Raw genomic sequence first — 13,245 nt, forward strand, 5'->3', positions numbered from 1 at the left:
TTTTAATGGATCTGAAGTGCTATCTCTCCCAAAAATGTTAGGCTATGTACCTACTGTATGTAACATGAACATAACAAATAGAAAATCATATCCTGAAGTCCTTAGTCTTTTTGGTAATATTCAATTCAATTCAAAGCCATGCAACTCTGTAATGAAACTGACTGTTTTCCTCCCTGGTGCAGAGCTCTAGAGGTTGGAGTGTGAGATCTTCCTCCCTGTGCCTGTAAGTGGAACTAATAAATGATATGGTGAAGGTTGACAGCACAACCTTAGCTCTGCCTATGATTTTTTCTGTATTACAGTACAATCTAATGAGGAAAGCACTGGAAGGCATGAAATGCCTGATAAATCTGGCATTAAAATGTAGTACACTGATATGCATATGCCCTATGTTTTAATCCTGCCATGGATCTGCAATCGACAAAACATTATTGATACACACTGTCCTTTTACTTAAGGAAACTATGTTTTTTGGGGTGGAATAGTTTTTCTTAGGGGCAATATTATTTTAAGAACTGGGGTTAAACAGTTTGAGCATGAGACAAATAATCCAAAAATATTTGAGAAAAGCAATAGAGCATTTCTGAAATGCTCAGTTTGACCCCACCTAACACAATCATAACAAGTTTTGTTTAATTGAGTGAAACATATGAAATAATATACAGCTGAAGCAATCTTTAAAGGTTCAAATTCATCACTTCAGATTTCAAAATGACATTCGGACAGTGTTTTGTTGCAGAGTCAGAGGTGAAATTCTCTAGTGTAGGGCTCTGCACAGTTATATGATAACTTTTTCTTGGCTTTAGACTTTCAACAAAGTTTTGAAGTAACAACAAGGTGCCATTGTGCTCAGAAATGTATGTAAGGCAACATTCATTCAAGTGTTGATCTGCATTTCACAGTCCAAGAAAAACAACAGTTATTTATATAATCTTATCCATGGTTCTGTTTTTCTCTGCGTACCCCACCCTCCACAAGCCAACAGCTGAAAAGCTGGATCTTGCTGAGAGAGCCTGCTCCTTTCTCATTTTCTGCTATGCCTGGAGCTGAATAGGAAAGCCATGTGAAATGCTACTTGTTGCAGGCATGAAATCAGAAGTGAAACCACTCTGTTTCCGTGCAAAAATATTGTGTATTCCCAAAATGTGGAATATGAGAATAAAATAATCCAATATGGAATGAGAGACAGTTTCTAAAAAACAGCAATTATCTAGTTAGGGTTAGGACCTGAAAGACTGCAGACTTGCGCTCCACTTATTCTTCTCTTTCTGACTTGACATATGATTTTGGACAGTTTGACTATCATCTATTGGTAAATTAAAGGTGCCTGGGAAGATTCCCAGTGCTGGGACTGATGGTGTCCTTGGTGGTACTGGTGTTACTGATACTGTTTTCATGCTTGTGAACCTTGGAGGCTACTTCAGCTTTCTGATATAGGCACAACCTTAGCTTTTTGATATGTTCTCACTTCCCCTGCTTCTGTTTAGTCTAGTAGGACTGTAAACTCTCTGGTGCAGGGACTGTCATTTACGATTCAGTTCCTAGAACTGGTGAGATTGGTTTGGCACTAAAGAGCGAATAAGAGCTAACACTTTTATATGAACTTTAATTTTTTTCCTACATTTTACATGGAAATGTACAAAAAGGGCAAAGGAAGAACTGGCTGGATGTTGTTAGTCAAATTATAATTCTGGATTCTTTACAGACCTTCATGCAGATCCATCTAATTTGTGGAGCTTAACAAAATTTCCTGCTCATCTTATCCGCTTCTACTTAGCCAGTCTCCTGTTTCCTACAGTAGTCAAATCCCACAGATAGATAAAAATCTTGTTGCATGACAGCCAAGGGGATTTTTGCTACCTAGTGCTGGTAAGTAGAGATGCACCTCTAATGCATTTATTCTCACAGCCATCTTGTGAGATACTGCTGCCCATATTTTAAGGTAGCGAAACTGTAGCAAAAGCAGTGGGTGTCATGCCCAAAGTTGCACAGGAAGTATATGACAGGACAGACACTTGAATCCAAATCCCCAGTTAATGCTCACACTGCTGGATTCTGCCTCCTGATGGTGGGTTTGATCCTGAACCTTTAGATTCTGGGTCCTGTCTCTTTTGAAAACAACAGGAGTGTTGCCTTGGGCAAGAGCACTTTGCACCAGTTATCAAATGCTTCACCAGCCAAATGGTTTTGGCTTAATAAGGAATGTGATCTGGCATGCTGGTGCAGGTGCTTTTGCTCCCACCCTGTAATGCAACTCAGGTTGAACAGAGGTGTGTTAAAGGCTGGTGTTAGGGACTGATGCTATTAATACTACAATGAATATTTCTCAGACTGTTACGACTGTTTCTCAGACTGCTTTTCTACATCTTTGTCATTTTAGATTAAAAAACTTTTCAAGTGATGATTTGGCCTTCTCCTCTGGGAAAGACTTTGGAGAAAATAGCGGACTGGCTGCATATGTAGCTGCGGCGATTGATGCAAGCGTCAAGTGGGAGGATGTTAAATGGCTTCGAGGTCTGACTTCACTGCCCATTGTTGCAAAAGGAATCCTCAGAGGTGCGTAGCATTGCTGCCTGCCATGAAGGGGGCAAGGTGTTGCTTCTAGCATAGGCACCAGGGAAGGAACGTGCTCATGCTGCTGAAGTTTCTGTAGAACTGCATTACACGTAGTCTTTCATAACTGCAAGCACCTGCTTCACCAATGTTAAATGTGTTGGGATGCGCGTTCATATTTGTGTGCTCTGCTGAGTAGGGAAGATTTGCCAAAACAAAGCCAAAAATAATCAAAGAGAAAACCTTTTTCTTCCTGATGCATGGTTAGGATTTGCAAAGTGACATACTTCACCAAATGCCTGTAAGTTCCAGTTAGGTTCAGTTCGGTGGGAACTGGGAAGGGTGTCTGTTATGTTGGCGCTGTATACAAGCTTCTGTTATGGAAGATGGTCTTTGAAGCAGACAGATTTTTCTTCCTCTTGACCAGCAGGAACTGAATTGTTATTTCCTTGGCTAAGGAAAAATTGAAGAAGTAGGTTTTGTGTTTTGCTGGTTGAAGGTACAGGTCAATGTTCGTGACCTATCTGGCCAGGATGTGCTTGTTACCCTTCCTGACTGGACTGTAGAGAGCATGGGAATGGGTATGAATGCAGCAGCTGAGGCACTGGCAAAAGTAGCTGCTTAAATAAGTGCCTGGAGTTGTCAGATGGCTTGTATGGCCATGCTATGGGCATTTTTATGCCAGTAGGTAGGGACTAGAGCTCCATACTTTGGAAGGATGAAGCCCCAAGTAGCTTTCTGTTAGCTGATGATACATTTTTTTTTTTTTTTTAGTGATGCCATAATTTCCCTCATGGAAGTGTCAATGAGTTGCCAGTCTGGAAGGCTGTATCTTGTTTTTTTTTTCAGCTGATGATGCTAAAGAAGCTGTGAAGAATGGGGTAAATGGGATCCTGGTGTCAAATCATGGAGCACGACAGCTGGATGGGGTCCCTGCAACTGTAAGTACTGATGCCAGTATGTGCCAGCAGTCTCTGATTGACTCCACCTTTGACTTCTTTTTTTCTCAACATGTGGTGGCTGGAAGGAAAACCTCTAAATCTATATGCTGTACACTTTATCCATATGATGTACACCTTAATCCATGGACAACAGTCTCTCTGCATCTCTCCCCTTCTCTCTCCTTGGTCTTCAGTATGTCACAAATGTTCTGAGGTAGACCCAGTCTCCTTTTGGTCAGATTAAATTAAAAACCACAGAAGGGTTTGTATGGCTGTTTCTTCAAGCTACCTGGGCACCTTCTTCTGGCTGCAGCATCCTGCAAAGTAATCCAGGGGAGCAATTTCAGATTAGCTCATTTAAGAGACTAGTAAAAGGACAAGAGCAGTCCTTGGCATTTGAGACACTATAGATAACTCAAAGCTCTAGCTGTCTGAGGAATTTGGGCACATGTCCTCCATCAGATTGATATGATGTGACCTCCATCTTGCTGGCATACATGAAGGCAATGCGCTGGAGCACAGAGTAAAGACTCTGGAGGCAGCAGGTCCCATCTGAAGAAGAAAGTTATGGTTGGAGGGACTACCCATGGGGACAAGCTGAATGAAGCTGCATTGGCTGAGATATCTCAGTATTATGATAAGCAGAGTCCTCTTTTCATCAGGGGTCGAATGATAGCAAACTGATCCCTCTCTTCCCTGCACAGAGTCCCACACAGGCCCAGTCCTTGGTGTTCTCCTACTTTTTACATCAAGGCGGGTATGATCTGACCTGCACTTAAAAACAGCAGGGCTGCCCATGGGGACAATCCTGAGCTAGGTTCATTCCCCTTGAGTGTTGCAAGGGATACTGCTGAAGGAGCAGGGAACTTCAGAGTCTGCAAAACCCACCTCCCAGCCTGGAGAATACCCTCTGCTGAGCTAGTGACTCTTGACTGTTGCCAGGTTTGTCCACACACAAGGTGCCATCTCACCTTTTACTTCAGTATAGATGTTCCTGGGAGTGACTGGGTCTCTCCCATACCAGTTCTGAGAAGGCCTGGCAACCTATGAAAGATAAATGTATTTTACTTTATGCAAAATTAATGCATATGCATGCTCTTATCACAGACCGAGAGAGGAAGGTTCCATACAAGGGACCAGGCAGGAGGTAATATATTTGATTGAACAAGATGGTGAAGGAATTATGAACCATTTCACAGCTATTTTTCAGAGGTGGACCCATGGAACCAAATTTTACTTTTTTCCTCCCAGTATTTTTATGGCATATTATTTTCAGTTAAATTTTTAGAAAGTGGAAACTGTTTACTTTTTTTTTTCCAGTCTACTTTTTTTATTTGTCCTTTCCCATCCCTTCCCTTTGTTGCAGTTTGTAAAACACCGAAGGTTGTGCTGGAGTTGTTTTCCACTTCTAATGTTCTCCAGAGACTTGTGAAAAAATTAGAGTTACAGAACAGGTAAAGGAAAAATGAAACTCTCCTTTTTCTCCTTTCAAATGTTTTCGCCTTTGGAAAAGGTACGGTGTGGTTAAATTACAGTATTTTTCCTTTTTCCTTTTCCTTGTCGTGCTACTCTGTACCTTTTCCAAAGGTGAAAAGGGATTTGAGAAGTTCTCAACTGGCAAAGAGAAAGAAGTAAAGGAAAATGAAAAAGTATGTGTTCAGGCTGCAGGAAAAAAAACAAAAATTCCAGTCGTCACTGATCCTGCTTCATTTGGTGTGAGAAAACCATGCAAGAAAAAAAAAATGAATGAAAGGGAGGAGAATCAAAGCCCAGTTGTGACCATTTCAGTGTTCCTAATATGCCTTTGATGAAAAACCTGTTTTCCATGACGACTTTCTGAAATGGGAGGAGGACAGGTTAGCTCTTTTTCATTCAGAAGTGTTTTGAATGTCAAGTTTTATTCACTCAACTCAGCGGGCTTGCCTTGCACATCCCCTCCTCCCCAGAACCACTTCTGCTCTCTGCTTCTGTCCTTGGGGGCAGCCCTGCTGATTTCCTCCACCCTCTGCTTCATGGAGGTCCTTATGCAGACCCATCAAGCTCGTGAACATGCTTGCCGCTTCTCCTGGCAAGCAAACATACAAAGCCCTACATCAGGGAGCCAAACACCAGGCACAGATGGTTTTCTAAATGGCTAATGAAGTTGAAGCATTGTCCTTGGAGAAGCTCTTGCCTGACTCCATCTCCGGGGACTACTGGTGATCAGTAGGAGAGAGACCACAGATGTCAGGACTTTTCTTCCAGTTTCAAAAGAGACAGCCTGAGATTTTTCAAATGTTGTGATTCTGGTGCTATTGGAGAGTTGGCAGCTATTCAGGTTTAGACACCTGAAGAGGAACTGGATTTTCAGAGGGTGGGACCTAATATTTCTGAAAATGAAGTATGTTTATTTTTGTTGTTTGTGTTTACATCTGTTGTCTTCATCTCTTCATCTTCTCCTTCTCTTTTGGGAGTGTATGCCCCAATTTCACTAACTGTATTTGATAATCTTGGACATGTCTGTGTGAGGTAATCCTATGGGAAGAATGTATGAGGATGTTAACAAATTGTTTTGAAAAATGACAAAACTCAAGAAATCTGGTTTTAGGGTTTTTTTGTTTTTTTTTTTTTCTCGTTGCAATAGAACAGAAATTAAACTTGCAAACTAATTGTTATGAGTTATTTCTTTGCAACACTACAGTGCAGAGGAGAAGGCACTACTAAAGCTGTGTTCACTGAATTTCGTCTTGTAAAGAGACCTATATTTCATGATGCAGTTTTCTGTAATGTAAATGTAAATATCTGTATCAGATCATGCTTAAGTGTTTCTGTTTTTGAAACATAATAATTTGCTTTAATTTCATGGGTTTTCAGAACGTGAGTTGAACCGAAGCTGGTTAATATTTCTAGTGTCTAGTTACACATTGAGGAAATATATGTTTTAATTATGGTTTGCATCATGTTTTAGTTATTATAGCACTTTAATGTTGGTGCAGTTTGTCAGGATGTAAAAAGTGATCTATGTATGTGGAAATAGATCCAAAATATGTTTGGCAAGAGAGCAAAACCAAAGGGAGGGGAAAAAAATCACAGCAAGTGCCAAACTTCAAGAAAATTTTAATCCAAATCTAAAAACAAACTCTACTTTCAAGTTTTTTTTTCTCCCATCTCCTAGTCATTTTTTATCCATTAGAAAGGAAATGAATTACATCCGCTTTTGAAAGACATGAATTTGTGTGCCTTTTGTCTTACTACCACACACTGTTTCCAGTCTCCTTAATACTTGGCTTCCAGTCTTGTCTTTCCTGATTTTCATGAATAGGAAGCATTTAGACATTATAAGAATGATTGGTGTGGAATTAATGCTTGACTCTTGAATTCAGGAGGCTCTTCTCTTCTTGAGACCTCTTGCGTGTTGTGGACATGTTGCTTAACTACTTGGTTACTTACCTGTAACTTCGGGATGGTAAACATTCCTTCCCCCTTGCCTTTCCCATTGGTGGGGTGTAAGCAGAGCTTGGTGAAAGCAACATACACATGCATTAGATGAAAACAGTTCCTACCTTTTTCATGTTAAAATGGAGAAACTGCAAAACTGCTTGTAGAAAGCCAAATTTTTTTATATAAAGAAGTTCCCTCTACAGCTATTGCTTTGATCAAGATGTGTTCTCAGGTGGAAAAACTCACTCATGAAAACTTGGGCACATCCTTCTCTTACTCCATGTCTATCAGTACAATGCCTGCCTTGGGCTTGATGTTAGGTGATCCTTAATACAAATGAGTGATGAATTTAAGCAAGAAAGTGAAAATGGTTATTTAACAAGAATTTCACAGAAATTCAGTTTCATCCCCAAACTTGTGAACTCTGGAAGTTTAGGGGTAATACTAGGGAAAGGCCTCCTCTGTGCTCACTGTGTCTTTTATTCTTCAGAAGTATCTGATGTTGGTTTGTGTTGGATGCATGTCGTAGGATCAGATGGAAATTCTCTGTGACCCTGGTGATTCTCATTTTATTTATGTGACTGTCCAACTAAATTTGACTTTTGTATATATCTGCTAACATGCTAAGTCACTTCCACTTTTAAACACAAACTGCATTATTTGTGCATGTGATTAGGCATGCAGTTGCTCATGCAGTTGCTTCTCTAAAGCTTGGATTCTGGACATGATAATTTGTTTTTTAAAAAAAAATAAACAGGATTGTAGAAATGCACAAGTTGTATTCCTGTTTTTTCTCTTCTAGATTGATGTCTTGCCTGAAATTGTTGAGGCTGTAGAGGGGAAGGTGGAGGTGTTCCTAGACGGTGGGGTAAGAAAAGGCACGGATGTTCTCAAAGCATTAGCTCTTGGAGCCAAAGCAGTATTCGTCGGAAGGCCTCTCATCTGGGGCTTGGTTTATCAAGTAAGTCAGGAAAAGCTCAACTTTACATTTTTAGATGCCTGGACTGGCAGTTTTGGCGCAGTGTGTGCATGTATGTGTACATGTGTGCACATACATGTGTGAGTGTGTGTGCAAGGGTATCGGAGTGTGTGTATCCAGACCATCTAATAATCTACAACTTGTGATGACAAGTGCTTAATTGTTAAGAGTTTGGATTGTCCATGAAATTTCTGGATACATGTACATACATGTGTATATATACATACACATGCCATATGTACATATAGCAGTACACATTGTCTTCTAATCTGCTAGGGGAAAGAAGGAGCAAAGGAAGTTCTCCAGATGCTGAAGGAAGAGTTTCGCCTGGCAATGGCACTGATGGGTGAGACATCTACACTTCTCAGTAATAACCATATCTGACTCGCTTTTCCTCATAGCTTTCATCTTTGAGAGTCCCAAAGATCTTTAGAAAACCATAGCCAAAATCCTCCCTTTCTTTCATGTATGAGGCAGCAGAGGGAAATGACAGACAAGCTAGCTCCCTTCCTCTCTTGGTACTAGCTTGGCAGCGATTGCAGAGCAGCACATTATGCTGCCATCTCAGATCATACCCTTCTGGGGAAGCTGAGCCCTGCGGAAATCTGTGTGACCTGCCAGTGCGGGAGCGTGGCCGTTTGTGTTGATCCTCAAACTTGGGTGTGGGGTTCCTGTTCAGACTCGCTTGTGGTGTTTTTTGTCTGGAGCTACACCACTTTTGGGGCAAATGTGAGTCTGGCTTCCATCTTTCCCTTGGAGTGTCAGTCGTAAGCTTATGCTCTGGAGAAAAGAGTAACTCCCTCTTATCTTCCTTTTCTTATAATGGTCTTTGTAGACTCGTGCTTCTGGCTCTGATATGCTTTAAAGAGGGGGAAGAGGAAGATTAGACCCTTTCTCCCTCCACATCAGACAGTCTTTCTAAATTATTTTTCCTCTTAAAGCGGACTTTATCCTTCAAGGAGAGCTTTACTATTGTAAATATGATAGCAGCACTTCAATACCTCACCCAAAGTCAGGATCTCAGTGCTGAGTCTTCAGAACCACAGCACCAATGTCTTTATTGATTTATTCTGTTTGTTATGGGGAAACCAGGTGAGAGGCCCCTTGAGCAAGGCACTATACTAACTTATACAAGGGAAATGGAATAGTTTGCAATATTAATAGACAAGGATGAGGAGAGGTGGGAAAAGGAAGTGCTGTTATCCCTGTCTTACAGATGGGGAACTGAGTCGCAGATAGATTAAGTAAAAACAGATACAAAAATTTAACAAGCAGAGCAATAACTCATTTGGTAAGTAGTGGCAGATCCTCAGTCACTCAGGGTTTTGTCATCTGACAAAACGTAGATTTCTATGGGAAGAGATGTTCACATTTGAGCTAGGTTGGCTGGTTCTCCAGGGCACAATTCACTTGGTCCTAAAGTAGATGGGTAAAACAGGTGAGAAAGTGCCTATTTCACTCACTAAAAGGAGAGTCTGGGGTGACTAGCTCATGTGCACCACTTGTGTGGTTAGAGGCCCAGTGTTAGGGGAGAGGAACCCCACCCTGGGAGCTCTGAATTAGGCATGTTATAATGTCTGAGACAACCTTGGTGCAGCCACCTGTGCTGCGACATGTTTGCAGACAGTGTTCGCAGACAGTCCCCTGGCCAATGCTACGCAGAAGGCCTCTGCTTAGCATGTTGTAAGCTCCTGGAGCTGAGACCTGTGAAGGGCCACATGGACAATCTGTTGTGGAGTATTGGACTCTGCAGAGGTGGTATCTGGGCCCCAACTATGAAACTTCTTTCTTAGTAATTTACATTCAACTTTTCAGAAAAGTGAGGCTTTCAACTTACCTATAATTTCTCCTCCAGGATGCCGGAGTGTAGAAGAAATTGACAGGGCACTGATACGAAGAGATCGAGTGTTGGTTTCCAAGATCTAGGACTGAAGACTGTCACCTAAGCTGTTGCCTCTTGTATAGAAAGTGTGTCACTGGACAAAAAGCAACTGTTCACTCTTCACTCTTTGGGCTTCATCCTGCAATCCTTACTGAGAAGGGCTGGCCTGTCACTCTATATGAGATTATTTGTTCAAGCAGTACTTGAAGCACATTTTTACATGTGTTCCCATATACTCCTAGGCTCTTCTGGAAAGCTGCCCTGTACTGGCAGTTATGATTAGAGAGATGGGCCCTTATACTAGACCAGTACAGAAACTCAAAGGTGTTTTCTAACTAATCATGTGTGTATGAATGTTAATATTAACTTGCATGCCTTGAAGTAACTTTGCTGTTAAAATGAAACTATGAACAGAAATGTTTTGCTGGCAAACAACTATCAAAACGCAGAGCTTTAAAATGCAAGGGATACTTCTTGTTCACTGTTTAGAGAAACTACACTTTAGATCATAGAGATTAAATATTGCTTTCCTGTGACCCTAGTATCATTTCCCTACTGACTGTATACTCTTCCTTTATACAGTGTAGTCTTGTAGCTGAGTAAGGAGCTCAGAGGACTTTTAGTTATAAAGAACTGAACAACAAAGCAAAATTGGGGAAGTTCTGTTGTTTAAGTGACACAGCCCCTTGTAATCAAACGACCATTACATACGTGTACCAGATACAGGTCAGATCCTTGGCTGGTGCAAATCCTTGTAGCCTGATTACCTTCAGCAAACCAGGCTGACTGCACTCAGCTGCAGTCCTGAGTCCCATTTTTCACTCATTTTTTTGAACTCATTTGTTGACAGTGTTTCAGATTATTTCTTGGATAAGTCTGTGGTGTAACAATGGGCACTTACTGCATCTCTATCCTTGTCCTGAATTTATAGGCAGAGGTTGGCTATAGATCCCCACACTTCAAAGGAGGGAAGTGTGTTTCTTGCTACCTGCTTTCTATGGATAGAGAAATTCAGGTCCAAAAGGTCACAAGTGATGCGTTACGAATGTAAGTATAAGGGAGTCTGTGCCATTCCCGCCCTCTGCCTCCCTTTTTCTGATGTACAAAGAAAGCTTAAAATGCCTAGTTTCTCCTTGAGATTTGTTTTTATTTTTGGAATACTAGAAATGATAAAAGATGCATGTTGGCAATACCTCTGACTGATTAGAAGCTGGTTCTGCTATAACGCCCACACTGACTCTGTGAAGTGCCTCAAACACTGTTATGGGTCTATAAGTAAATCCCCAGAGGCACCAGGCCCTTTTTGGGCCTTTGCTAGTGTGCATCCCGAATCTCACAGGCCAGAGCTTCTTCTGAGAGCAAAGCCAGCAGTATCTGGCTAACTGGTGGCTTGAATCTCTGAAATGAGGGAGTCTTTCTATGGACCATGGGACTTAACAGAGCCTCATATGATTAACCCATTCTCACACAGAAAGCACCATATTCATGAGGAGACACTATGAAGCAAGCGGTAGTGCAGTTTTGCAGTACTTCAGTTGCCTCGTAGTAACTGCCTGCATGTTTTCTTAGTGATATTTTATTTCAGGGGTAACAGCACTTTTATTTTGGGCCAGACATGGCAGAGCAGCTGATGAACTGTAAGTTTATGCCTATCACCCTTTTGTTTTTTGTAGCCACAGGCTCAAGGAGATTGTCCGGTCTTTCAGAACCGCAGCCAGCTCTCCGTATCTGTGGTGATGAGAGGCTAAATAAACTTCAGGAGGGGAAAAACCTAGATAACAGAAGGACCATCAGGTGCTGTGGGGTGTGAAGTGCAGAGACACCGTAATGGCTCGAGCATCAGCGCAGCCCCAGCAAGGCCCACAGGCATCATATCCTTAGCCAGGGCCAGCAAGTCCTGTTGGACACGTGGAGCTACTTACAGAGCAAAGAGAGTGCTCTTGACTCCAGAAATACAGTGCAACGGTGCTCGAGCAGTTTCTGTATACAACTCACCTGAGCCTGGCAGGGATATTTAGACAGAGTGCAGAAGCATGTGAGTGCAACTTCAGTTTTTCCAGACCAGGACTGGTGGCAGAAGCAGTAACTGTGTATGAGCAGTGTTGTGCCTAAGGCCTGCCAGACCCTGTGACTTTGCAGGGACTTGCCAAGCAGCTATGGCACAGTACATGTGCATCTGGATTACCTGCTCCAGGGGCAACTGAAGGCTGACTCTGCGGGAGAGTTTGTAGGATCTGCAGCCATGGACAAAAGAGAAACTTGAATAATTGAGGTATTAACCCATGACTTGGGAAGGCAGTACTAAAAACATCCTAGTAGCTCCATGCAGTTTTCCAGAACACCCTTTAGACAGACAAAGCCTAGTATTAATCACACTGTTTATGATGAGGATACGGAGATATACAGGATTTGCTCCTCTCCTCTGAACAATCCAAACGCCCATTGAAGCCAGGAGAACTTTTGCAACTCTAAAGAATATGGGAATAGCTTTATACTGCTAAGTGACCTGTCCCAGAGTGAGCAGGCAGAGGAGGTAAGACTTTACTAATTTAATCCTGGGTAAAACTAAGGGGGGCTCTTCATCATCTCACTTCCACTGCGGTTATAGTAATGTCACTGGGAGCAGGGAGAAGTCACTGCAGAAATCTTTTGAAAGTTTTGTTCTGGAAATTCAGTGTTCATTTTTAAGGAAGACTAAAAAAAAAAAAAATCTTACTGTTTCACTGTTGTTGGCATCATAGGGAGTTTTACTGTTGATAGAAACTGGGACAGGTTCAAGCCCTCTACCATTTGTTTCCCATCAATGTCAAAAGGACTCATGCATCCTGATTCTCCCTTTCTGCGCTGTTTGAGATATCCCTTACTGAGCTTTAGAGGCAGCTTTGTAATAAAATGATGGAATATTACAATGTGAACTAAAGCTGGGGCTGGAACTCAAAACGGGGAGAAAACCCAAAAGGCCAAATGCTTGCCCTTCGGTTGTAAAATTTGTACTCTTATTTACTGCAGAATGTAGTGTGTTGTGTGAGGGTTGCATAGCAACAAAATAAAGTTTATCTGTGTAAGGAAATATGAATGTTTCTCAGAGCATAGAGAAGCATAATTTCTACTGTTTACTGCACTTATCGTATCTGTTGCAATGTGGACTGTGTCAGATGTCAATTACAGACTAACTTCAGAAAGACTGTTTATTTTAGATAATATAAATGTTACTTAAAAGACAGGGGCATAATATCTTATGTTTACATGTTTAAGATCTATTTCTAAAGTTTAGAAGATGCAGTTTCCTGTCCTTGCCCCAACCTAATTCAAGGAAAGTTCCGTAACTCTGTGGTCCAGGATAAATTCTGATGGTGAGGAAACGGGCTTTGTTACTTGTGCCTAGTTAACTATTTCTAGTTCCCTTGGGATGATGGAGTTGTGTTGTTTTTCCTGCTTATTATCTGAGAATTGTCTGACTGCCTTCCAGT

At 41.6% G+C, this 13,245-nt stretch overlaps 1 protein-coding gene across 3 annotated transcripts in view; it reads left to right on the plus strand.

Annotated features, from left to right (window-relative positions):
• HAO1 (hydroxyacid oxidase 1) overlaps positions 1-12,845 on the plus strand; it is a 38,349-nt gene extending 25,504 nt beyond the window's left edge. For all 3 annotated transcript variants that reach the window (XM_064510014.1, XM_064510015.1, XM_026094579.2), the window contains 5 exons: positions 2,381-2,556; positions 3,403-3,494; positions 7,717-7,875; positions 8,170-8,239; positions 9,749-12,845. In XM_064510014.1, the coding sequence (XP_064366084.1) occupies positions 2,381-2,556; positions 3,403-3,494; positions 7,717-7,875; positions 8,170-8,239; positions 9,749-9,819 (568 nt within the window). In that variant the 3' untranslated portion in view covers positions 9,820-12,845. The remainder of the gene's footprint in view (positions 1-2,380; positions 2,557-3,402; positions 3,495-7,716; positions 7,876-8,169; positions 8,240-9,748) is intronic.
• The last annotated feature ends 400 nt before the right edge of the window (positions 12,846-13,245 follow it).

The sequence above is a fragment of the Dromaius novaehollandiae genome, chromosome 3, assembly GCF_036370855.1.
Source record: "Dromaius novaehollandiae isolate bDroNov1 chromosome 3, bDroNov1.hap1, whole genome shotgun sequence".
In the NCBI taxonomy this organism is placed as follows: domain Eukaryota; kingdom Metazoa; phylum Chordata; class Aves; order Casuariiformes; family Dromaiidae; genus Dromaius; species Dromaius novaehollandiae.